This window comes from Magnolia sinica, chromosome 11, assembly GCF_029962835.1.
Source record: "Magnolia sinica isolate HGM2019 chromosome 11, MsV1, whole genome shotgun sequence".
Lineage (NCBI taxonomy): Eukaryota > Viridiplantae > Streptophyta > Magnoliopsida > Magnoliales > Magnoliaceae > Magnolia > Magnolia sinica.
Genome location: NC_080583.1, coordinates 71,917,271 through 71,943,516, shown reverse-complemented (window position 1 = coordinate 71,943,516; position 26,246 = coordinate 71,917,271). Strand labels below are relative to the sequence as shown.

Sequence of the window (26,246 nt, the reverse complement as noted above, 5' to 3'; positions counted from 1 at the left end):
CTTAACCTAAACCTAAACCCGATCCCGAACCCGATCCCGATTTCCAAAACCTAAACATTAACCTATTCTCAATTCCCTAAACCTATATCTTATAACCTAAACCTAAACCATAACCTGAACCTAAACCTAAACCATAACCTTAACCTAAACCTAAACTTAAACCTGTAACCTATAACCTAAACCTAAACCTAAAACCTAAATGTATTCTCAAATCCCTAAACCTGAACCTACACCTAATCCTAATCTCAACTCCCTAACCTAAACCTAAACCTAAACTTGAAAACCCAAACCTAAACCCGATCCTGAACCCGAACCCGATTTCCTAAACCTAAACCTTAACCTATTCTCAATTCCCTAAACCTATAGCTTATAACCTAAACCGAAACCTAAACCTATAACCTATAACCTTGACCTAAACCTAAACCTAAACCTGTAACCTATAACCTAAACCTAAACCTAAAACCTAAATGTATTCTTAAATCCCTAAACCTAAACCCACACCTAATCCTAATCTCAACTTCCTAACCTAAACCTAAACCTAAACTTGAAAACCCAAACTTAAACCTGATCCTGAACCCGAACCCGATTTCCTAAACCTAAACCTCAACCTATTCTCAATTCCCTAAACCTTAACCTATAACCTAACCTAAACCTAAATCTATAACCTAAACCTAAACCTATAACCTAAGTGTATTCTCAAATCCTTAGACCTAAACCTACACCTAATCCTAATTTCAACTCCTTAACCTAAACCTAAACTCGATCCCGAACCTGATCCCGATTTCCTAAACCTAAACATTAACCTATTCTCAATTCCCTAAACCTATATCTTATAACCTAAACCTAAACCTGTAAGACCCGTGTCCTAATCCGTACCATTCCGTTAGCATCCGCGGTTCTTCCGGTCAAATTTCGGCAACCTTCGCACACTATTCGGTGTTTGCGCATGATCCTAAGCCAGGTCCCGTGCACCGACGTCGGCTTAATCCAAAAGTTGTATCATAGCGACCGCGTTGTCGCCGCGGTTCCAACGCCGTGACTTGCGCACCGAACCAATACCCAGGTAAGAAGATGCCGATCAGCGTTTATTCCGAAGAAACACCGCGCGTTGCGAATTTCGAGGGAATCTCTACATAATAAGTCCCATCAATCAACATTTAATGCATCCCATACATCAAGTACTACACCCATTCCCTCTTTTTCCAAAAGTCCACCATTCCTTTCACCTCACCCATCCTTATCACCCCTCTCTCTCTCATTTCTCTTATCTCTCCAAGCAACCCCCAAGCCTCAAACGTCCAAGCTCCCATCTCCCTCTCAAGTGTGGTCCACCTTCCATCTTCCATCTACACCCTCTCATCTCTCATCCACACCATTAATCCCCCATCATCCTCCATTAAAAGTGAAGGTAAGGAGCTAAGGAGTCCAAGGGAGCAAGGAGAAGGAAGATAAGGTGGGTGATTTTCCATTATTTTAAATTTTAGGGCCCACTTGTTGGTGGGACCCATTTGGATGTATGTGATCTAATCAAGAGGGCCCATAGTGGCGGGGGTTCCTCTATCTCACCGTATATCTCCATTTATCTCTCTCTTTCCCTCTTTGTAATGGTGTGGATCCCACCAATATGTGCTACATCTACCCCGTCCATCTACACCAGACGGTGTGGCCTACTCTATTGCAGGTAATGATCCACACCATCCATTGTTTGGATGGACCTAATGTATTTATATAAATATATGTATATATGTTATATTTTATATAATATATATAATATAATATGTATTATATATATAATATAATGTATATATATTATTTATATGCATATATGTTGGTGGGCCACATCTACGTGGGACCCACCCCAATGATACATCTGTGTATGCCGTCCAGCGTCCCTGGACGCTGGACGTTGGCAAGTGGCATGGGTGTGTACTAAAAAAAAAAAGGGAGAAAAAGGTAACCTTTAGGGTGGACCATTCATATAGGCCCCACCTTGATTCAAGTATTTGATCTAATCCGTCTATCCTCTTCCTTGGATTAATTTAGACGTTGAGCTAAATTTTGGAACCAATCCGGTTCTCAAGCGGGCCATGCCGTAAGAAACAGACGTATCACCATTGAAATCCACTTTGATCCTTCCATCCGCCAACAACACATTGCATATTGGTCTCGTTTCGTCGATCTTGAGTCGTAGAATCCTGTGGCTGGGACGGATCGGACTGAAGTGGGCCCTATCATAGAAAATCCGCAGAAAAACTTTGTTTCAAAAAAAAAAAAAAGAATAGAAGGGATGCAGCAGCGCCATGCCGTACGGCTGCTGACGGACGGACGAGCTGGGGCTCACGGCCCCAGCTGTGGGCCCCACTTTGATGTGTTTCGTTGATCAACACCGTGCATTTGATGGGTCCCCATGGACCACCCGTTCACCCCAAAAATCAGCCATAAACGGAACTCAGGTGGGCCATACCATCTAAAATCATGTGAAGACATACCTAAAACATATAAAATCATTTGGCAGGGCCTACCTGAGTTTTGGATGTTGCTTAAACTTGGTCTGTACCGTCATTTAGAGGGGACCCACATAATGGATGGGCTGGATTTGTGAACCACATTTCGGTGGGCCCCACATCTGCCCAAAGGTCCAATGACCTTACCAACAGGTTCGACGTCAAATATATATTACAGTGGGCTCCCTGCCCGCGTAACCTGTTCAACAGGTTAGATGAGAAATAAACATTGCGGTGGGCCCTTCACCACGTGGCCTGTGTGAGCAGGTTGTACGGAAAATAAACATTTCAGTGGGCCCATTCAAGTGTGCCCTACCCCAGGTGCACGTGACCAACGGGTTGTGTGGTAAATATGCATTAATGTGGGCCCAGGTCACGTGTGACCTTATCAAAAGGTCGGGTAGAAAATAAATATTACAGTGGGCCTTACCTGGCCTAAATGACCTTATGAGGAATTGGATGGCAAATAAACATTACAATGGGCCCAGGTTGATTAGAAAATAAACATTTCAGTGGGCCAGGTTGGGGTGGAAAATAAACATTATTGTGGCCCCAAGTTTGAGTGACCTTATCAATGGGTTGGATAGGAAATAAACATTATGGTAGGCCCCACACGGGACCCACTTATATATGTATGATAATCCACACCCTCCTTTAGTGTGGGCCCCACCATGATACGTGTGTTTCATCCAATCATTCAATCACCTTGAAAATTAATTTTTTTTAGGCCCATTATTGAGGCCCACCTTAAATTGCATAAGCCCTCTGTAATGTATGCAAGGCCCGTGTGACTAGGCCCATGTTGATACAATTTTGGCCCGTCATTGAGGCCCACCTTGATATGTATCTGTGAGACCCTTGTATGAGGCCATTTGATGTATTAGAGGCCCACGGGTCAAGGCCCCATAGGACATACATAAGGCCCAATGTAGTGTAATTCCACCATGATATATGTATTGAATTTGTAACGGGCCACGCCTTGGGAGCAATGCTGGTTTGACGTCCACATTGATAATGTTGGTTAAATGTCCGCATTATAACTCTCCCTAAGGCCCACTGATAGGCCCAAACTTGTGGTAAGTAGGCCGTCTAGGCCCATCTCCATTATACCTAGAACCCATCTCTTATTACATGTTTAGTATAGATGCATGATTCATGATCATTCGCACCATATGTATGCCTGATGTGAGGAATGACCGATCATAGCATTTACCTTGGATAGACTGTTTATGGGCTCCCTGATAGGCGGAGTTGTCTCATATAAGTGCATGGTATATACAGGGCTGTTGCATGACTGATAGTATGATTCATGCACTTGCATTAATATGATTGTGATTACTGTATGCCCTAGTGACATCAGGACTATAGCCTCCACAGACACATCATGGGTGGCTGGATTGGATACCGAAAATATTGTCACTAAGCATCGGGGCACCATAGATGTCCCTAGGTGAAAATCCCTAAACCCGATGGTACCAGAGGATAACTCCAATGTCGAGACTGAGTGGATATATGAGTGCACGAGGGCTAAATATGAGGAGGCCGCGTCTCCCACTGTGTCGTGGTCGGTTGGAAAGGGGTGTGGCCTTACTCGCCTGAGGGTAGGAGGCAATACTAGGCTGAGTTTGACTAGCTCGCGAATGGGTCCGCTATTGACATGTCGGATAGGTATTGGCAGACTATTGGCCAGGCGGATAGTGAGGTTTCTTACGCTCACTTGGACTGTGCGGCTAGGAGAGCGACAGTGCCATTTGGAGTGTATTGAACCCCGGTGATTATCCAGAATGAGAACTGTACTGATACATGATGAGGATTGGCATGCTTGAGTTGCATCTCGCATCGCATGGCTGTGTATGGCCGATAGCATTCATATCTTGCACCGCATAGCCTTGGTACGGCAATTTGCATTCATGTACTCATCACCATGATTCCGCATCACTCTGCCCTTGCATTTTGAGTATGTTTATATTACGCACACACTTACACCACCCTCTAAGCTTTCCATAAGCTTATGCACGATTGATGCGTGCAGGTGACGCCAGGACGCAGTCGCAGCCATAGTCTCGCTGTAGTTGGAGCGTGCAGCCGAGCTTCTGGAGTTTTGTTTCTTTTATTACATTGTATTTTCCCCTTTCAGCCGCATGTACTAAAAAGTTTTTGATCATAGTGGATTTTGTGGTGGTGTTCTTGTGGTTATTGTTTGTGGGTTATGCTTTTGTTATGCTCATTATGATTCAGACTGATGATTTGAAATCCTCCTTGTAGTCTCACAGGATCGGAACCTGGTGAATGGGCGCCGGGGTCCGAGAATGGGGTTCTACGGAGGCTGTCGGCGCCGGATTCGGCGATCGGGAATTTTGTGAGCCCGGTTTCTGAGTACGGGGCGTGACAAAACCTAAACCATAACCTAAACCTAAACTTAAACTTAAACCTGTATCCTATAACATAAACCTAAACTTAAAACCTAAATGTATTCTCAAATCCCTAAACCTAAACGTACACCTAATCCTAATCTCAACTCCCTAACCTAAACCTAAACCTAAACTTGAAAACCCAAACCTAAACCCGATCCCGAACCTGAACCCGATTTCCTAAACCTTAACCTTAACCTATTCTCATTCCCTAAACCTCTAGCTTATAACCTAAACTGAAACCTAAACCTATATCTAAACCTAAACCTAAACCTATAACCTATAACCTTGACCTAAACCTAAACCTAAACCTGTAACCTATAACCTAAACCTAAACCTAAAACCTAAATGTATTCTCAAATCCCTAAACCTAAACCTACACCTAATCCTAATCTCAACTCCCTAACCTAAACCTAAACCTAAACTTGAAAACCAAAACCTAAACCCGATGCCGAACACGAACCTGATTTCCTAAACCTAAACCTTAACCTGTTCTCAAATGCCTAAACCTATAGCTTATAACCTCAACCAAAACCTAAACCTATACCTAAACCTAAACCTAAACCTATAACCTATAACCTAAACATAAACCTAAAACCTAAATGTATTCTCAAATCCCTAAACCTAAACCTACACCTAATCCTAATCTCAACTCCCTAACCTAAACCTAAACCTAAACTTGATAACCCAAACCTAAACCCGACACTGAACCCGAACCCGATTTCCTAAACCGAAACCTTAACCTATTCTCAATTCCCTAAACCTTAACCTATAACCTAACCTATACCTAAATCTATAACCTAAACCTAAACCTAAAACCTAAGTGTATTCTCAAATCCTTAAACCTAAACCTACACCTAATCCTAATCTCAACTCCCTAACCTAAACCTAAAGCTAAACTTGAAAACCCAAACCTAAACCGGATCCCGAACCCGAACCCGATTTTCTAAACCTAAACATTAACCTATTCTCAATTCCCTAAACCTATATCTTAGAACCTTAACCTAAACCTAAACCTAAACCTAAACCTATAACCTATAACTTTAACCTAAACTTAAACCTGAACCTGTAACCTATAACCTAAACCGAAACCTAAAACCTAAATGTATTCTCAAATCTTTATACCTAAACCTACACCTAATCCTAATCTCAACTCCCTAACCTAAACCTAAACTTAAACTTGAAAACCCAAACCTAAACCCGATCCCGAACCCGAACCCGATTTCCCAAACTTAAACCTTAACCTTTTCTCAATTCCCTAACCTATATCTTATAACTTAAACCTAAGCCTAAACCTAAACCTTAACCTAAACCTCAACCTAAACCTAAACCTGTAACCTATAACCTAAACCTAAACCTAAAACCTAAATGTATTCTGAAATCCCTAAACTTAAACCTACACCTAATCCTAATCTTAACTCCCTAACCTAAACCTAAACCTAAACTTGAAAACCAAAACCTAAACCCGATCCCGAACCCCAACCCGATTTCCTAAACCTATACCTTAACCTATTCTCAATTCCCTAAACTTATAGCTTATAACCTAAACCTAAACCTAAAACCTAAATGTATTCTCAAATTCCTAAACCTAAACCTACACCTAATCCTAATCTCAACTCCCTAACCTAAACCTAAACCCGATCCCAAACCCAAACCCGATTTCCTAAACCTAAACCTTAACCTATTCTCAATTCCCTAGACCGATTGCTTATAAGCTAAACCGAAACCTAAACCTATACCTTAACCTAAACCTAAACCTAAACCTATAACATATAACTTAAAAATAAACCTAAAACTTAAATGTATTCTCAAATCCCTAAACCTAAAGCTACACATAATCCTAATGTCAACTCTTAAACCTAAACCTAAACCTAAACTTGAAAACCCAAACCTAAACCCGATCCCGAACTCGAACCCGATTTCTTAAACCTAAACCTAAATGTATTCTCAAATCCCTAAACCTAAACCAACACCTAATCCTAATCTCAACTCCCTAACCTAAACCTAAACTTAAACTTGAAAACCCAAACCAAAACCCGATCCCGAACCCGAACCCGATTTCCTAATCCTAAACCTTAACCTATTCTCAATTCCCTAAACCTATAGCTTATAACCTAAACCTAAACTTAAACCTATAACCTATAACCTTAACCTAAACCTAAACCTAAACCTGTAACCTATAACCTAAACCTAAACCTAAAACCTAAATGTATTCTCAAATCCCTAAACCTAAACCTACACCTAATCCTAATCTCAACTCCCTAACCTAAACCTAAACTTGAAAACCCAAACCTAAGCCCGATCTCGAACCCGAACCCGATTTCCTAAACCCAAACCTTAACCTATTCTCAATTCCCTAAACCTATAGCTTATAAGCTATACCTAAACCTAAACCTAAACCTATAACATATAACATATAACCTAAACCTAAACCTAAAACCTAAATGTATTCTCAAATCCCTAAACCTAAACCTACACCTAATCCTAATCTCAACTCCTTAACCTAAACCTAAACCTAAACTTGAAAACTCAAACCTAAACTCGATCCCGAACCCGTACCCAATTTCCTAAACCTAAACATTAACATATTCTCAATTCCCTAAACCTATAGCTTATGACCTAAACCTAAACCTAAACCTAAAGCTTAACCTAAACCTAAACCTAAACTTGAAAACTCAAACCTAAACTCGATCCCGAACCCGTACCCAATTTCCTAAACCTAAACATTAACATATTCTCAATTCCCTAAACCTATAGCTTATGACCTAAACCTAAACTTAAACTTAAAGCTTAACCTAAACCTAAACCTAAACCTATAACCTATAACCTAAACCTAAAACCTAAATGTATTCTCAAATCCTTAAACCTAAACCTACACCTAATCCTAATCTCAACTCCCTAACCTAAACTTGAAAACCTAAACCTAAACCCGATCCCGAACCCGAACCCGATTTCCTAAACCCAAACCTTAACCTATAACCTAACCTAAACCTATAACCTAAACATAAGCCTAAAACCTAAACCTAAACCTAAAATCGAAATGTATTCTCAAATCCCTAAACATAAACCTATACCTAATTCTAATCTCAACTCCCTAACCTAAACCTAAACCTAAACTTGAAAACCCAAACTTAAACCCGATCCCGAACCCAAACTCGATTTCTTAAAACTAAACCTTAACCTATAACCTAACATAAACCTAAACCTATTACCTGCACTTATAACCTAAACCTATAACCTAAACATAAGCCTAAAACCTAAACCTAAACCTAAAATCGAAATGTATTCTCAAATCCTTGAACCTAAACCTACACCTAATCCTAATCTCAACTCCCTAACCTAAACTTGATAACCCAAACCTAAACTTGATCCCGAACTCGAACCCGATTTCCTAAACCTAAACCTTAACCTTAACCTATTCTCAATTCCCTAAAGCTATAACCTATATACTATAACCTATAACTAAAACCTAAACCTTAACTTAAACCTATAACCTAAGCCTAAACCTTAACCTAAACCTAAACCATAACCTATAACCAAAACTTTAACCTATAACCTATAACCTATAACCTAAAACCTAATCCTAAACCTAAACCTAAACCTATTTTAATGATCAGTTTTATTTTTAAAAAGTGCCCGCTTTTTTGGAAGAAGTTTATGCAATTCTTCATGATTCTGAATTATAATGTTTTGTTGGTTTAATATTTTTTTTTCAGGTGAAAGACACACAAAGAACATTGTTGCTGATTTTTTTTCTTTTTTTATTTATGATGTTAAACTTATATGTATTTATGTGTGGATGAATGTAATGTGGATAAGATTGCTTGTGTTTGGATGAATGTAGTTTATATTTGGATGAATGTAGTTTATGTTGGATTTACGTAGTTTGGGTTGTTTAGATGGATGTGAATGTGAATATGATGAAATATTATTATATAACAGGTGTATATCAGGAAGAATACAATGAAATATATATATTGACCCTCTTATAAAGGATGGTCTATGGCCGTCCTTTGAAGGCCTATAAGAGACGGTCCATGACAGTCCTTTTTAAGGACGGTCCATGACCGTCCTTTTAAAGGACGGTCTATGGCCATCCTTTGAAGGCCTATAAGAGACGGTTCATGACAGTCCCTTTTAAGGACGGTCCATGACCGTCCTTTTAAAGGACGGTCTATGGCCGTCCTTTGAAGGCTTATCAGAGACGGTCTACGACGGTCTTTTTTAAGGACGGTTCATGATCGTCCTTTTAAAGGACGGTCGATGGCTGTCCTTTAAAGGCTCATAAGAGATGGTCCAAGACCGTCCTTTTTAAGGACGGTTCACGACCGTCCTTTTTTAGGATGGTCCATGACCATCCTTTTTTCGTCAATAAAAATGACGGTTTTCGACCGTCCTTTAAGTAATACGACACGTCAAAATTTGACGGCCCTTGCCACAGTCCATGACCGTCCTTTTTGGTCATTTGAGACAGTTTTGGACCGTCCTTTTTTTGCAGTTTTGGCGTAGTGCTCTCTCAACTAACTCTTCCCGGGGATCAAGGGAAGTGATGGCCATCATGCGATGCTGTATCCTTAAAGCCGTAGAATAGCACTTGTGAGCTTCCTGCTGATTCCCTTTGACCTACTCGACACCATGCTCGGTTGGAAACTTCATTATGAGATGGTATGTTGATGCTATCGCTGGCATGTCGTTGAGGGAAGGTTGTCCGAGGATGACGTTGTAGATGGAAGATAGTCAGCCATGAGGAAGTCGATCATCATCGTCGTTTGATTTTGTCCCTCTCTTGTAGTGACCGGGAGCAGTATGGATCCCTCGGAGGTGACTTTGTCTCTCACAAATCTGAGCAGAGGAGTCTTGATAGGTCAAAGTTGGGACCTTCTAACCCCCATTTTGTCAAAATTGTCGGTGAAGAGGATGTCGGCCGAGCTATTAGTGTCTATCATAATTCGGAACACTTTGTGGTTGGCTATGGTTATGGCCACCACTAGTGCATCATCATGGGGATGATGGATTCTTCGGGAGTCCTACTTGGTAAATGTCAGCTCACAAGGGATTACCTTTTGTTCCTTTAGAGGTCTGCAGGTGAGGTGGACTTAATGTTCCAAAATGTCATGGCTGATGCTCCGAGCATGAGCTTTGTGTACTCGGTTAGAGTCTCCTCGTCCCACAGGCCCACCAACGATGGTGCGGATTTCTCCTGTAGCCTCGTTATTGTTGTCATTGCTGGGCTGCTCGTTCTTTTGATCTGACCATTCCTCCCTCCTACTGACATACTCCCATGGATGTACGTTGCGGATGAGAGCTTCGATCTCTTCTTTAAGGTAGAAGTAATCACTGGTGGAATGGCTATGATCGCGGTGGAAGTGGTAGTACTTCCTTTTATCCCACCTATCGGCGTCAGTCTTCATCTGGTTTGACCACTTGAGGATTCGTTTGTCCTGAACTTCCATGAGGACTTGATCGGGCGTAGCGTTGAGGGGAGTGTAAGAGAGGAATCTACTCTCTAGTTGTCTACTCGAACATTGACCCTTGGTTGGATCATCGTGCCTTCTACACTTGTTTCTAGGAGCTGATGCTTGCTCTTCCTTAAGCTATTTCTCCCTGGTCGAGCTTCCTCCACCCCTGGTGGCTTTTCGCGAGCTAAAAAGCTCTTCGACATTGGAGTATTTCTGAGTTCAATTAAGGAGATCAACTAATGTCTTCGGGGGATTCTTGCCGAGAGAGAAGAGGAATCTTCCCTCCTTCGGGCAGGCCATCATAGCGGTTAGGGCGATCTGATCTGGATATCCCTCCACTTGCATTGCCTCTAGGTTGAAGCATTTGATGTAATCCTTCAACAACTCGTCTTCCTTCTTTTCAGGTGGGAGCTCGAATCTCTATCTAGTCCCTGTATAGTTCCTTTTGGTATGAATATAATATCAGTAGGGGTATTAGTGAGGGCTAGTTTTAATGCATAGTCATATGATAAGCTCCCCTGCTTTTTTGGGTGGGAGCCCGAATCTGTCTAGTCCCTGTCTAGTTCCTTTTGGTATGAATACAAAATCAATTTCTCTATTAAAAAAAAAAAACTCGTCTTCCTTCTGAGTGATGGTGAGGAGGTGAGTTGTTGGCTTTCGCCTTTCTTTTCCTTTGATGAAGTTGGTAATGAAGGCCTTTCTGAGTTGTGTGAATGAGCTGATGGACCGTGGTTTCAATTGCCGAAACCATTTCTGAGATGCTCCTAATAGAGTTAAGGAGAATGCTCGGCACGTCACTGCGGTCGAGGCACCATGAAGATCTATCCACGCCTTGAAAGATTCTAGATGCTCTGCCGGGTTGATGGCCCCGGAATAAGGAGTAATATGCAACATCCAGAATCTGGGCGGGAGCTGAGCTTGCATGATATCGTCGGTGAATGGTGGCTTAGTTTCCTCCAACATAGCTTCTATCAAGGTCGGAGCATGCGCACAATAGGCCTGTTGTATGTCGCCAATCTAACCTTGTATCTTGTTAAGTTCAGCCTCCCAGGGGTCCTCGATCTCAACCACCATCTCGGGAGCGGCCATTGTCTTAGGAGCCTTACCACGCCTCTTCTTCTCTAGCGCATGATGTATGTCGGAGGCAGCCAACATGATAGTGCCTGAAGCGTAGGAAGGTTGGCATCTCTGTACTTCATAGGCTTGTTTGTTCCTCTAGGAGCTAACATGTGCTTGAGATGGTGTAGAAACTTTAGTGGTTACCCAACCAGCAACCTCCTCAGCCCTCGGGTTGTGAGGAGGATTCTGTCGCTCTAGCATCTACCTTATCTGATCAATGTTATTGGTCAGTGCTTCAACTTGCTGTTCCAAGGAGATAAGACGACCTCCCCGCGGGTGCACAATCAGCCTGAAGTTGGGAAGTTAAGTCCTAATAGTTCACAAACTGTTCTGCAGTGTAGGACTGGGTGTAGCAGCAGCGGTTTGGGATTTCGTTCTCCCTTTCGCCATTGTTGGATTACTATAAATGATGGGGACGACTTTCAATGTCGTTCCCACAAACAATGCCAAACTGTTGATGCATAAATCTGGATGTCTTCCTTAGACCACTTGATCCCTACAAGAGAAGACAGATGGAGACCCTGACTGCAGCAGGGGACCCTTTAAGCCAAAGTCAGACAAGCAAGATAGGTCTAGTAGAACGTAGGGTTTTTGGGCAAGATTTGTACATAAGATTGTGTGTACCTTTCACCATTGGAGGTGCTCTTTTTTATAGCTGAAAGGGAGGTGGTAGCATAGATGACAATCTCCCTACTTAGTAGGTGAGTATTGTAGAGAGAATCGTATCCTGAGAATGTTGTGGTGATCTTTTGAGATCTTCTGCTGAGGTCTCAGGCAGATCTGTGTCACAGTCATCTTTTAAGATCTTCAGCTAAGACCTTAGACGATCTCTTCAATAAGGTCTGAGCATTGAGGATCAAAGGAAACATGTAGTAGGACGCCGAGGTCGAGCATCTGAGGTAGCTTACATAGTTGTCCTGAGGAATAGTTTACAAACCTAGATTCTCTAGTGAGCCGTGACCGAGTTTTCCTTTGAGCATATCACCGACCTACCCACCTGCCTTCTTGAATGCCGTATCCAAACATTGAGACAGAGCTCCCTTCCTAAGACGAAATCGGGGATGACCACCTTCTTCATCTGGTCATTCGGTGCGGGGCTTCCCAAGTGTAGCAGCTCGGAGTTTTGTTTCGTACTGGGCCATGCTTCGAGGGCTCTTACTAATAAATGATCCTAACAATAGCTTGGAAATGTAGTGGACCGTGGAAGAGCTCGGTGTTTGATGGACGCAGAGATACTTGTTCATCTTCTGATGGTCGAGCTCGAGCAACAGTCGTGTTTCCTAGCAACAAATTATTGCTTTCTAGTCGTTAAGGAGCTCTTTGGTCATGCTTGGCACTAGCCGACCACGTGACAAGCAATGATATCCGATCTGACCTTTTCTCCCTAGTCGGTCCATTTTTACCCATAACAGGGGTCACTAGCGAATCCACGTTCGGTGAAGTCAGGCCAGATGCCGATTTCCTACTAAAGCATTTTGTAGGAAGCTCCTGCGCTGATAACATAGTTAGGGCCCTCCATGATTTTAGGACATGAGACAAAAAATGAGCTGGATCCAATACTCAAATGTGTTGAAAACACAGTTAAAATTTTGTGGGGCCACAAAATTTTTTAAATCAGGGTAATATTTATGTTCTCAGTTCATCCAAGTATGAATGACGTTATGAACGGTATAGATGGCATTTAAACATCACTGTCGACCCCAAAGAGGTTTTAAGGGTAGAAATATCCCTACCCAACTTTTCCTTTAGTGCGGCCCACTTGAGTCTTGGATCATGCTCACTTTTGGTCTCAAGTCGTAAATTGAGGTCATAAAATGGATGGACGAATTAGATTTCTCAAAAATATCAAAGTGGACCCAACCTAAGAACTTAATGCGTGCGAAAGGCTTTTGTTAGAGACCAAATCGGATTGCTAACTGAATTACTCTGTATGCTCCTATCGTTCTGAGTAAAATCATTTTGGCCAACGTTAATGTATTTTGTTTATCTACGCCGTCCATCCGTTTTTCCATATCATTTTAGTTATTCAACCCAAAATTGAAGTATATCAAAAGATATAGTCAACCATACCACAGGAAACACTGGGAATAATGATTTCCACTAATGAAACCTTCCTATATCGTGATGTTTATTTGTCATCCAACCTGTTCATAAGATCACAAAGACCTGGTTAAAGGGAAAACAGAAATATCAGCTTGATCCAAAACTTCTATGGCCTGGAAGAATTTTTCAATGGTAGACGTTCAATTCATACTGTTTCTTATGGTTTGGTCCACTTGAACTTTCCTGTGTTCTTCATTTTTTAGCTCATGCAATAAAATTATCCATTAAAATGATAGACGGAGTGGATAAAATGCATAAATCACAATGGACCCCACATGTTTTACTCGGTACGCTAAACTCTCATTCCGTTAAAAGATATACGCAATAAAAAAAAATTTAAAACCTAACGTATACTATTACAATACGTAGCAATATTAAAATAAATTACTACATAAACTCTATAAATTAGAATTAGAATTTTTATTTCTTTTCTTTCAAACAGGCTAACATGGCGGTTTCATGGCGTTTGGCAGCATTAATGGTGATATTCTTCGTCCACATCATAGCCGCACAAACAGAAAGAAAGGTATATTTTTAGCTTGGAAGAGGATTAGGTGTGCCCTTAACCGTGGGCCCATGTTAATGTATTTATTGTTTATCTATGCTTTCCATCCCTCTTTTTATGTCATTTCAGTGCATGATTCAAAAATTGAAACCGATCCATACATCTCAAAGCAAACTGCACCATAAGAAATAATGGTAATTGAACGCCCACCATTAAAACATTTTAAGGCCCACCACAATGTTTATTTACCATCCAAACCATCAACTGTTTGGATTCATAAAGTGTGGGAGCCACATAGATGGAGGGTACATTTTATTATTATTATTTTTTTGACCAAAATGATATCAGCTTAAAGATGGGTAGATTTTACTCTTTAATTTTAGAAGCTAAATTTTCTTTATTTTTTCATTTTTTATATACGTCGGTGTAGGTTTATATTGTATATATGGGCGCACTGCCAAAGGATTATGAGTATTCGGAAAATGAAATATCACTGGAATCACTCCATCATAGCATTCTGGAAGAAGTTCTAGAGGGCAGGTAACTTTTTTCAGTTGTTTTAGTTATTTTGGACAAAGGTGGGCCCACTTGCAATCACGGTAGAGCTGTTCAGGTCCCACTGTGTTATGCGTGTGGAAAGTACCCAAAGCATCAGCCACACCCAAAACTCAGGTGGGTTACTTCATGGGTAACGATTTAAAATCACGCTTAAAACCTAAAGTAGCGGTGTGTCCCATTTTAATTGTAGGTCCACCCTTATGAATGTGTTGGATCTCACTCACATACCACAGTGGGCCCCACATGGAGCTAGTTGAATTAAGCTTAACCTACAGGGGCCCACTATAATGTGCACATGACATCCAATCCGTCCATCATGTGTGCCATCTCACGTTCTCCTTGGCACCCAAACAATCATGACATCCAAAATTCAGGTGGGCCACAACTCAGGTAACAGTTTGAATAGGGACACTTGCCACCTAATACCTTCCAGATTTTCTATGGGCCCACCATGTTTTCCATATGCTATATCCAATACATTCACAAGTTGTGTCCCCACACAGAAAGTTGTGATAATCTGATATCTGGACTTTTTGGTAAAATTATTGGTTTTGAATTTCTCATAAATGGTTTACTGTTTTATCTGAATGTTTGGAGCAGCTCAGCAAAAGAGTCCATAATCTACAGCTATAAAAAGAGTTTCAATGGATTTGCAGCGAGGCTCACCGAGCAAGAGAAACAAAAGATAGCTGGTAAGCAAAAAAATATAAAGTGGGGCCCACTTGTTGAGTGGCCATGATCTAGTCTTTCAGGTGGGGCACATTAGTGTGTTGAATAAGTTGACTATCTGTTTTCTTATACTTCACATATGGTGGGTGGGACCCACTTGAGAATGTCCTGGATATCTCACACATGTTTCAAATCAAGTATTAGATTCAAAAGGTAAGATTCATGGAAAGAATTCTCGGTGATTCTGTGTTGAACATAATCAGACTCGACTGATCAGTCCGAGTCAACTCAGACGAGTTGGCAGTCCATGGGACTCAACTAAGTCATACTCGCCGAGCAGGATCAGAATCGTCCGAGTCTGAGTCAACTCGGGCGAGTTAGCAGTCCATGGGCATAGGTTGTATTGGATGCTTATGAAAAGTTTTCTGAACAAACATGTAGGCATGGAAGGCATAGTATCAGTGTTTCCAAGCAAAACTCACAAGCTTCACACCACAAGATCATGGAATTTCATGGGCTTCTCTGAAATGGTGAGAAGACAGCCAGACGTCGAGAGCGACATCATCATTGGTATGCTAGACAGTGGAATTTGGCCGGAATCAGACAGCTTCAACGACGAGGGAATGGGGCCCCCTCCAAGTAAATGGAAGGGATTTTGCGTAAGCATCAGTTGCAACAAGTAAATAATATTCCTCCTTTCCCAACATGTTTTTTTGGCCTTACCCCACCATTGAACGGTCTCAGCAGTCTTGGTAGCTTCAATTCAGGCCCATTTCTAGCTTTTGATCGGCCGGCTGCTATTTTAATAACACAGTCCGGCAGGCTCATGTCCTTAGCTTTAGGTCAGGTGCAAGTTAAGCATAAAAGAAGTCATCTTGGCTACATTGTTATCATATGATCATCGTGTTCCTCAATCGATAACTACCTTGAATCCATTAGGCTCTCTTGAATTCACAATAAGAAAAAAGAAAGAATTATTAAATTAATGAATGAATAAAAATGAGTTTAACATTCCTTAAATAGCCTTAAACAAACCCTAAAAATGTAATTAAAAAGTTCCTTTCAAAATAGGAAAAAAAAAAGAAGAAAATCATGCAAATTTTCCGTACCTGTCGTCATCGACAGGTTGAAACAGCAAAAAATTATGTGATTTTTGACTTATTGACCCAATCTTGTTGACATGTTCAACTTTTTTTCAACCTACTTGTTGAAATGGACAAAAATCAGCGAGCAAGTAACCTGGAATTTCTGGCATAATGTTGACCTGTCGTCTGGTTGAACTACGCTGAGTGTATTTAATCCTTCTCAGCTTCTTTTCTTTGGTCCATCTTAGCCACAAATGACTCTAAGACCCGTCCTACATCATCATAGTTATCCATGAAACCAACTTGGGTGTGTCAGGTCCAACTCGTACGAGTTGTGACTCGATTTAACGAATGGTTCATCTGAGTTGGTGAGTCTTATAAACATGCAGTGAGCCTCGTTTTGATGCATTAATATGACAAGAGGTTGTTTTTGGCCGGCGTTTTTGAACTGGTTGGGCTGGACTCATGTCCATTGGCTCAATTGGGGGATCTAGATGATAATCCAACGGTCCCATTGAAAATTTGCAGTAAGATCATCGGCGCTCGCTTCTACAAACATGGCAGTATTTACCCTGATGGGGAGGACCATTCACCCCGTGACACAAAAGGACATGGGACCCACACCTCATCGACGGCTGCCGGACGTGAAGTGAGGAATGCGAACTTCTTCCATTTGGCAAGAGGAACGGCCCGCGGCGCAGTTCCATCTGCGAGGCTCGCAGTCTACAAAGTGTGCTGGGGCAATGGGTGTGCAGATGCAGACATCTTCGCTGCATTTGATGATGCGATCCACGACGGTGTCGACCTCATATCTGTATCTATTGGGGGAATGAGTGCCCTCCCTTATTTCCGAGACACTTTGTCCATCGGCTCATTCCATGCCATGAAGAATGGGATCTTTGTGTCCATGTCCGCCGGGAATGGTGGGCCCGAGAGCTTTAGTGCAACCAACGTTGCACCTTGGATTTTGTCTGTAGGGGCTAGCTCCATTGATCGACGATTCACAACAAAGCTGACGCTCGGAAATCAAAGGTCCATTGTGGTAAGCATGATCTTACTTAATCTGATTAGTGTCATTAAAAATTAGCAAAGTGAAATGCATGCGACCCGATCTGTCGACCGATTATTGGATGGATAGGATTTCAAGCATCTGCCTCGTAGGTGTTTGTGGGATACTTGTTTTTCACTAATGCATATGTGCGGCTGGGAGCTGCATTTCATTGTTATTATAATCATGATTCGAAATATCTGAACTTGTTTTGTTTATTATTTCTTGTAATTTGTGTGCATGTTTATGGCATATATGGATCATATTTCTAGAAACCCCGAAAATGACTCGGTGAACCACACTTATATGGTGCTATTTATCAATGACTATAAAACATTTCCTATGTTGCGGCCCACTTGATGAGTAGAGAAGTTTAGGTGAACCTTATGGTGGGGCAATCTATTGGAAGGGTTGGATGTCACATCCATGCAAAATGTTAGAGTAATTGTTGCGTCAGCTTTGGAAAAAAATAAGAGTTTTTTTTTTTTTTTTCTTGCTTTTCATAATAAAAATAAAAATAATAATTATTATTGTTGTTGTTGTCGTTGTTAAATATATTTGAGAACTGTTGAGAGCACTAAATTAGAGTGCTCGTAGTTGCATCAGAACACTTAGACACTCCAATCGATTGATCTAGACTGTTCATTTAAGTCCAACATATATTTGATGGCCTACCATGCAAACATTACACTACTTTAATGAATGTACAATCGAGTTTTCCACTAGACCTCATAGTTTTCATCTTTGGCTCAACCATGCTATACTCTTAATTATTCTAAGCACTTTTCATGTTGGACACAATTCCTAAAGCCCAAAGCATGAAGAGATATAACTAAACTAAAACTTACTATAAATAGTAAAAACAAAATTAAAATAGGAATTCGACCACCATCTGATGGTATTTCGCAATTTCGGCATGGGCAACCTGGCATAGCGGGGTTGGGTGGCTAAAGTAGTTAGTCCTACCCCAAAATCATATACAGCATGTCCAATAGTGGATTCCAGTTTGCAAGATACGTCCTTTTTAAGTTTTGATGGTCTGGATCACTTTTGTCATTGACTGGGCTTTTTCTGACCCATCTTGGCCATGAAAGTCTACATCAAATCAACTTGTTTGTGAAAATAGGACTGTCCGATTTTTATTTTTACTTTTTGCAATTTTCATTTTCAATTGTTCAATAAATCTCCACCTATAGTCAGTAAATTAAATTAACCTAGTTTTTTTTTTTTTTTTCCGAAACAAAAAACCATCAAGCAACACCTGCCACACCTATCATATAACATGCTCTCAACCTAGAAAGGTAAAGAGAAAAATTGACCAGCAGGATAGCACTTAAAAAAAATTCTGGGCAACACTTGCAAGAGCAGGCAAGTCTGCCAACGAAAGCCTTAGTGCATGGGGCAGAAATAGATCTTGACCAAAGCCTCAGCGCAAGAGACGAAGTTCAACCTCGATGGCCCCCTCAAATCGGGATCCGGAGTTGGAAGCAAGCTCGCGCAGAATCTGCCAAAAGCTGAAAATGTATTCCAGTAGCTTCCCAAACAACCACCGCTTATCCGAAGGAAGCAACCGTAAACTCTCCAAGATCTAGCTAGGGGAAGGTCAGCCCATACCCTTCTTAGATTTGTTGCGTAACCTAGTTGTTTGTTCATAATACATCTTCACAGAATACCTTAATTTATTTTACTAACTGTATGTTTCATCTGTGGGATTAACTTGATGCGGAAATCCCTGAGATCAAGCTGTGCATAGGACATGGGGATCAATGGTTCGGATGGCTTACTTAATTGAGACGCTATTTATACCAGATGAGAATACCAGAATACTATTGTTGTAGTTTTCCTTTCCTTCACACCTTTATATAGAATATCCGATAGGAATTCGTCTTCTGTTGTTGTGTTGGATCAAGGACCCAACAGTATCTAGTATAGAGTATGCGGAGAGAGAGTTTGAAACCCATCAAAACTCTATCCCACGCTCTACATCTTTGTGTCCTTGTTCAACTCAGGTAGCCCTGCGTAAGGCTATAGCATTCCACCCCTAATACGCATTACTGCGCAGCGTATCAACTGAAGTAGGGCCCACTAGTTTACTCAATCCAATAGTCCAACTGATAGGACAATCCAGACCGTTGATGGTAAGGCCCACCACATAGAGTTCTTACATCATCTGCAATTTCTAAGTAATTTCAAGTGTTTGTGTATAATCCATCCAACTCTGCCAAGTATTAATGTTTTCTATTTTTTTATTATTATTATTTTATTATTATTATTATTATTATTATTATTATTATTATTTTGTGTTATACTCATCTATTACAGCGGGCCCACAATTCGGATAATCACACTGCCATTTATATTTAGATAATGTACATACGTATGCATGCATGATGTATACAAGCCAATTTGTAATATTTCATTAATCTTTAACTCACTGATTTAATTTTTATTAGGGAGTTTCCGTCAACACTTTCGCCACCGAAAAAACGTTCGGTCCCTTCATATTTGGAGCTGACGCAGCGAATTCATTCGATTCTTATACTCTAGAGGATGCAGAGTAATGTTTCTAGCTTTTCCCATGATCATTGTTTTTCATATGGTCCCATCAGGAAGTAGATCGTGCGATGTATATTGTCTTTCAGATGGGCCACAAACAATGCATGTATTCTGATATTTTAATCAAACTCTACTTTCAATTATATCATCTCTTTCCTTTTCTTTTTTTTTTTCAGTTCATGTTCTCTTGGAACTTTGGATCCCAAGAAAGTGAAAGGGAAGATTGTTTACTGCAACACCGATAGGTCGGAAGGCGAGGGGCCATATGAAGCTGGGGCCCGCGGATCTGTTATGATAGCAGACGGTGAAACTGATTCTGCGTTCTCTTATGTTCTACCGAATCTTGTACTCACCACTGCTGCAGGAAAAGAGGTTTCTGAGTACCTGAACAAGACCAGGTGAGAATTGCACTTATCATTTGGTCCCGAGTCGATTGGGCCGAGTCGAGTTGTGACTCGACTGAGTCAAGGGTGAGTTGGGCTGAGTCACCCCATTTTCAATTCGGACTCTGGTAGCCCAATTGAATTGGACTTGACCAGTTGCGAGTCGACTCAAATGAGTCGTCAGCCCATGGGTCTTGACTCATTGGTCTTTAATTAGTGGCTGGGTCTTATTTTTAGACATTTGTGCAGTGTGAGGGTCTTTTTTTTTATTTCACTGGTCTATCAAGGTATTGGCAGCTCATGTACATATGACCACATGTCCAGTTTGGCACGTGCCTACAAGTCAGGGTGGTCGACTGGTCAGGTGGGCCACAGGATATTAAACAAATGAACGGGTGAAAAAGTTTTCAAACTTATCCAATGTTCCTCAGGTTTATCAGGTTCGTCCAGTAGAACTAACTTACCTAGGGTGCCATCCTAACGGTCTGATCAACCTATGACCCCCAAATGAACGGCTGGAAACTCGTATTTCCAAACATTGTATGTGGCCCATTTGTCAATCTTTTTGGGAAGATTTATTTATTTATTATTATTTTAGATGATTTTTTTCTTTTGAGTTGGACTAGATGGGTTGGGCTCGTTCCAACATCATTAGGCCAAATCAAGACCAATTAGCATCCTTATCTGAAGAAATGCATGAAGTTGTTTCAATATCTGATCCGTTGATGTATTTTGAGCAGAAATCCAGTGGCTAGGATTCACAAAAGTGGAGCAACCTTTGATCGAAAGGCCCCCCAAGTCGTTTCATTCTCTTCCAGAGGACCCAACTCCATCACGCCAGACGTTCTTAAGGTAGTCTTCAACTTAAAACTTTAAAAAAAGAAATAAATGAATTCACCTCATTTTAGTTAACGGTCATTATTTATTAGAGATTTTTGGAAATGATTAAAATAATATTTATATCATGGTGAGGTTAAGCAAAATATCATAAAATTTCATGAGAATCAAATTAAACTGATTAATCATGAAATATCATGATATTTGGGCAACCAAATGCCACCCAAACCACGATCTCTACTACATAATTAGGAAATGCTCCTAGTTGCATTGGGTAATTTGAACAGTCTAATCGATCAATCTGAACTGCCCATTTAGTGTAGAACACATTTCATATGTTACCATGCCATGATCCAATCAAATCCTTGATTTGGCCTGCATGTTTGTAGCCACCTTTCTCTAAGTCGTTGATGGAATGGTTATGGTTGTCTAACAGAATGACCCTTTACAATCATAAACAATCTATGATGATTCTAAGTCCAGCCCAAGATGAACTTTTTTTTTTTTTTTACAAAAAAACTTTATATATATATATATATATATATATATATATATATATATATATATATATATATATATATATATAACAAATAAAGCAGGGCTTCGGGCTGTCTCTTGGGAAAAAAGACCAAGAGCAGCCTATCATGAGGAAAGCAAATAAACCCAAAGAAAAGCAAAAGAGCAAAAACAGGGCAGCCGGACTCTGAACTAACAAAGGAGCCCCTAGCAACCCCTACTAACCACTTGGGCATAGCCTGATGGATCCCAGCCCTACTCTATCTAGCAGAACTAGGCCTCGAATGCAATGAGGAAGATCTGAGGATTTGGTGAACGTGGAGTGGGACTGGTGGGAGCTCCCCAATTTGGCCAGACCATCTGCCGCGGCATTCCTTTCCCTATAGATATGGGTGAAAGAAATCTGTCCTCCTCTCCTGATTTTTTGAATACGGGACAGCCAATAGGTCCATCTTGCATTCCCTTGACTCTTACCATTTCATAAGTCCATAATCAGTTTTGAATCCGATTCAACTTAAACCTTCCTCAGCCCCTTCTGAAGACACATGACCAGACCATCCCAAATTGCTCTAAGTTCAACAATGTTGTTTGAACCCAGGCCGTAGCTAATGGCGAAAGCGAACAAGAACTTGCCTTTATCTCCCCTACCGATCCCTCCACCTCCTGAAAGGCCCGGATTACCCCTGGATAATCCATCAACATTCAATTTGCACCAATCCCTTGCCGGTTGAAGCCATCTCACAATCGAAGGAAGCACCCTCTGCAGGGTGGGGGCGCCAATCCCCAGGGCCTTGAGAATGCTGCCAGTAGCCAACAATTTGCTGGAGGTTTTTGGAAACGCCAGACAAAGCATTTTAAACCACCCGAGCATCTCAAAAATTGTTTTGGAGGGAAGGGCTTCTAAACCCTCAAATCTCGCTTTATTTTTGGATTTCCAAATCTCCCATACCATGATTAGTGGAGCTAGGCCATGTAGAAGAGATGTATTACCCATAGAATAGGAGTCTTCCACAGACTGGTTGGTCAAGATAACAATGGCAAAAATTTCTCCGAAGTGGTTCCACACTGTTTTTGCTAGGTAGCCTTCAATGAAGAGGTGCAGCAGTGACTCCTCAACAAACACACTTAGAAACCATGAAAACAACCCTGGCCTGCACTCTGGAATCTGTTAGGATGGAGCCCTGTAAAACCCTCCAAGAAAAACAGGATATCTTAGTGGGGAGCATGGAGTGCCGGACCCAAACTGCCCAAGTTTTCCTCTACCCACTCGATCAAGTAGCTTGCCACTCTAAATTGACAGAGAACGAGCCCGACGGTTCCAGTGGCCAAATGTACACGTTTGGGTCCTCAGATGTGCAGAATCCACCATGGAAAATAAAGTATATGACTTCTTGAGGGAGAAAAGAGTAAAGAAAGTTCCTAACCTTCATTTCCAGCGGTCCCTCTGGAACAGGGCTCAAGGCACGCTGCTGCAGGCAGCCCAGATTAGTCCAATTTTCCTTGCAGCCCAAGATGAACTATTACAAATGAAGAACTACCCTTTCATAGGTCTTGTATTGATTCTATTTGTGATATTTCTATCTATTATTTTGGAGATTTATAATTCTTTTGTTTCACTTGATGAAATTTCAATGAGTTAGGTACAAAATTATCGATTTCACCCATTTTACTGGCTGTATGCCATGCTTCTAATCTCTTTCCAATTAATTTCATTTTTAATTGTTACTTACCGGCATACAGCCAGATATAACTGCTCCCGGGGTCGATATCTTGGCTGCATGGTCACCAAAAGGCTCAATTACGGGGTACGAGGGTGATACACGACAATCTGAGTATAACATCATTTCCGGCACATCCATGGCTTGCCCTCACGCAACCGGTGCAGCCGCCTATGTCAAATCATTTAACCCGTCATGGTCTCCGGCAGCCATTAAGTCAGCTCTTATGACAACAGGTATTAGAATAATCTCATTGATAGGACAATCTCCACCATTTGATGGGCCATCTATCTGCCTGATAAAATGTTTTGTGTGTCCAATGTTTTGAAAAATACTGTTGATTAGATGGTCTAGACCATCCGATCAGTCACCTATGTGATGAATGAGTCCAATGTTTAAAAAAAATCTAATCAAACCATACCATCTTGGTCAGTTGATGCGCCATATACGTGCACCCACCTGATAAAATGGTTTATGTGCCCCATACTTGAAAAATATCATTGATCAGATGATCTTGGTTATCTGATTGGTCACCTATCTGGCATATCCAAATGAATATGTCCAATCTTTAGAAAAAATTCTCATCAATCAGATGATCTTGACTATTTGATCTGCCACCTGATTAATGGTTCTTATAAATTTCAATTTGAGCTTATTGTTATTGTTATTATTTTTTTACTTTTTTCGTGCATCTATAGCTTTTCCCATGGATTACTCCGGCAGTCTAGATCATGAATTCAGTTACGGTGCGGGCCATATCAACCCTAAGAGAGCAGTAAATCCCGGTTTAGTGTACGATGCCACTGAAGCTGACTACATTCAAATGCTATGCAACCAAGGCTACGACGCAATGCATCTTCTGCTCATAACAGGAGAAAGCACCAACTGCCCCAATGCCACTCTTGGATTTTCCAGTGATCTCAACTATCCATCGATGGCTTCTGCAATCCTGGAACCGACGTATTTCACAAGGACATTCCCACGGACGGTCACAAACGTTGGCCCACCAAATTCCAAGTATAAGGCGACAATCAAATCTAACCATCGGGTGAACATCACCGTCGAACCCAGTGTTCTACATTTCAAGTCAGTCTATGAGAAGCTCAGCTTTACGGTGACAGTGATGCTCTTAGGCGAGCCATTGGATAATTTGAATATCCTCCCTTCTTCGCTAGTGTGGTCTGATGGGAAACATAGAGTTAGAAGTCCCATAGTTGTGTATTCATACTATGAGTCTGAATTACCATCGGATGGGAAACATACAGTTAGAAGGCCCATGTATTCAGAGCCGCCAGTGCCAGCGCTGTCTCCTTGAAAATGCTAGATAGTGGTAGTGGTAGAAAGGAAAGAAAATAGTTCCTTTGAGTTTTCCAATTTCATTGTTTGATAGTCTTATATTGAATGAGTTTTAGTTTAGTTTTTAAGATGAATTGGGTAGAAAAAAGGATTCAATTATATTATTTGAGTTTTCAAATCTTCACCTCCTCTTTCATTATTTCTTCTCTCTTATTGCAAGAGATTTATTACACTAATGGATTATTATTAAAATGAGTTCATCTTAGACTTCCAACTTTTGAAATGTTCAAACAATGAAGAATTTTTCAATGGGTGTGAAAAAGTGCTTGTTCGGGTACTAAAGATACTTTCTCAAACTTAGGGCACAGTAACAACAACTAACCACTAATCCAGAGAACAGGCACTGCTCTGCTTACAGCTTTTCACCTCTGCAGCTAGGAAAGCTGTTAGTTAAAGCAGCAAGTATTCATGCTAGCAAGCAAAGCTACTCACCCCAAACCAATGAAATAAGACTCATTTTAACCATTAAACCTTAAAATCATAACCATCCAAGACTCATGTAATCCAACTATCGAGATGGAATGCCCACTGTTAGTTTTGTGAGGACCTGCTGCGGTGGTTAAATGCCATCTAATCCACTCATATATATGATGTGCCTAATCATGATGAAAGAATTACTCAAAAATATAGTACTGGATAGGAAGAGTTATCAAGGCGTGTAAGAGATACTTTAATAAGCTCTTTTTTGTTTGGCATCTCTACTTTAATTCAACAGGAGCTTTTTCAATAAGAGATACTTTAATAAACTCTTTTTTGTTTTAGCTCTTATTTTAAATAAGCTTGTTTGTTAGAATCATTTTTTCAGGTCTAAAATAAGCTCTTATTTGAAATAAGCATGTTTGGTAAAACTTTCAAATAAGATCTTTTTTTAGTTGTTTTTTTAATTTTTAATTTTTTATTTTTAAATAATATTACAATGAATCTATTAACTATAATATTCATATTTTAAGACATTTGAGCTATCCATTATGTCATACATTAGATGTATCAACCATCATATGGAGACCACCTTTATATGTGGATCAACCATCGTATGTAGACCACCTTTGATGTAGACCATCCATTTTGTGAGCCAAACCTTCGGAGTGGGCTGCCCATCATACAAGGCCCGTCTTGGATGTGGACCATTCATCATTGGGGTCCACCTTGATTTAGGTCATCCATCATGCCAGGCCCACCATCAGGGCTAATTGTCTTTTATGTGGAGCCCTTCAATATCCACTATCCATCTGATGTAGAGTGGGTCGCGGACACTTTCATGGCAAAGATGGACCAAAGAAGTCTCGATCGGAGGCGGAAATGATCCGGACCGTCAAAACCTTAAAACAGTCATATCTCATAAATCGAAATGAGTTTTTAGACATTTCATATATGATTTTGGGGTGGGATGGACTACTTTAGCCAACCAACCCCCGCTAC

At 40.9% G+C, this 26,246-nt stretch overlaps 1 protein-coding gene across 1 annotated transcript; it reads left to right on the top strand.

The window, feature by feature from the left end:
* Window positions 1–14,402: 14,402 nt before the first annotated feature.
* LOC131218166 (cucumisin-like) lies at window positions 14,403–24,786 on the top strand. The gene is made up of 9 exons (XM_058212845.1): window positions 14,403–14,641; window positions 15,260–15,351; window positions 15,770–16,007; window positions 16,942–17,455; window positions 19,915–20,018; window positions 20,182–20,415; window positions 21,141–21,252; window positions 23,494–23,707; window positions 24,170–24,786. Exons 1-9 carry the CDS (start codon window positions 14,547–14,549, stop codon window positions 24,784–24,786), a joined length of 2,220 nt encoding a protein of 739 aa, XP_058068828.1. The 5' UTR covers window positions 14,403–14,546.
* Window positions 24,787–26,246: the final 1,460 nt, after the last annotated feature.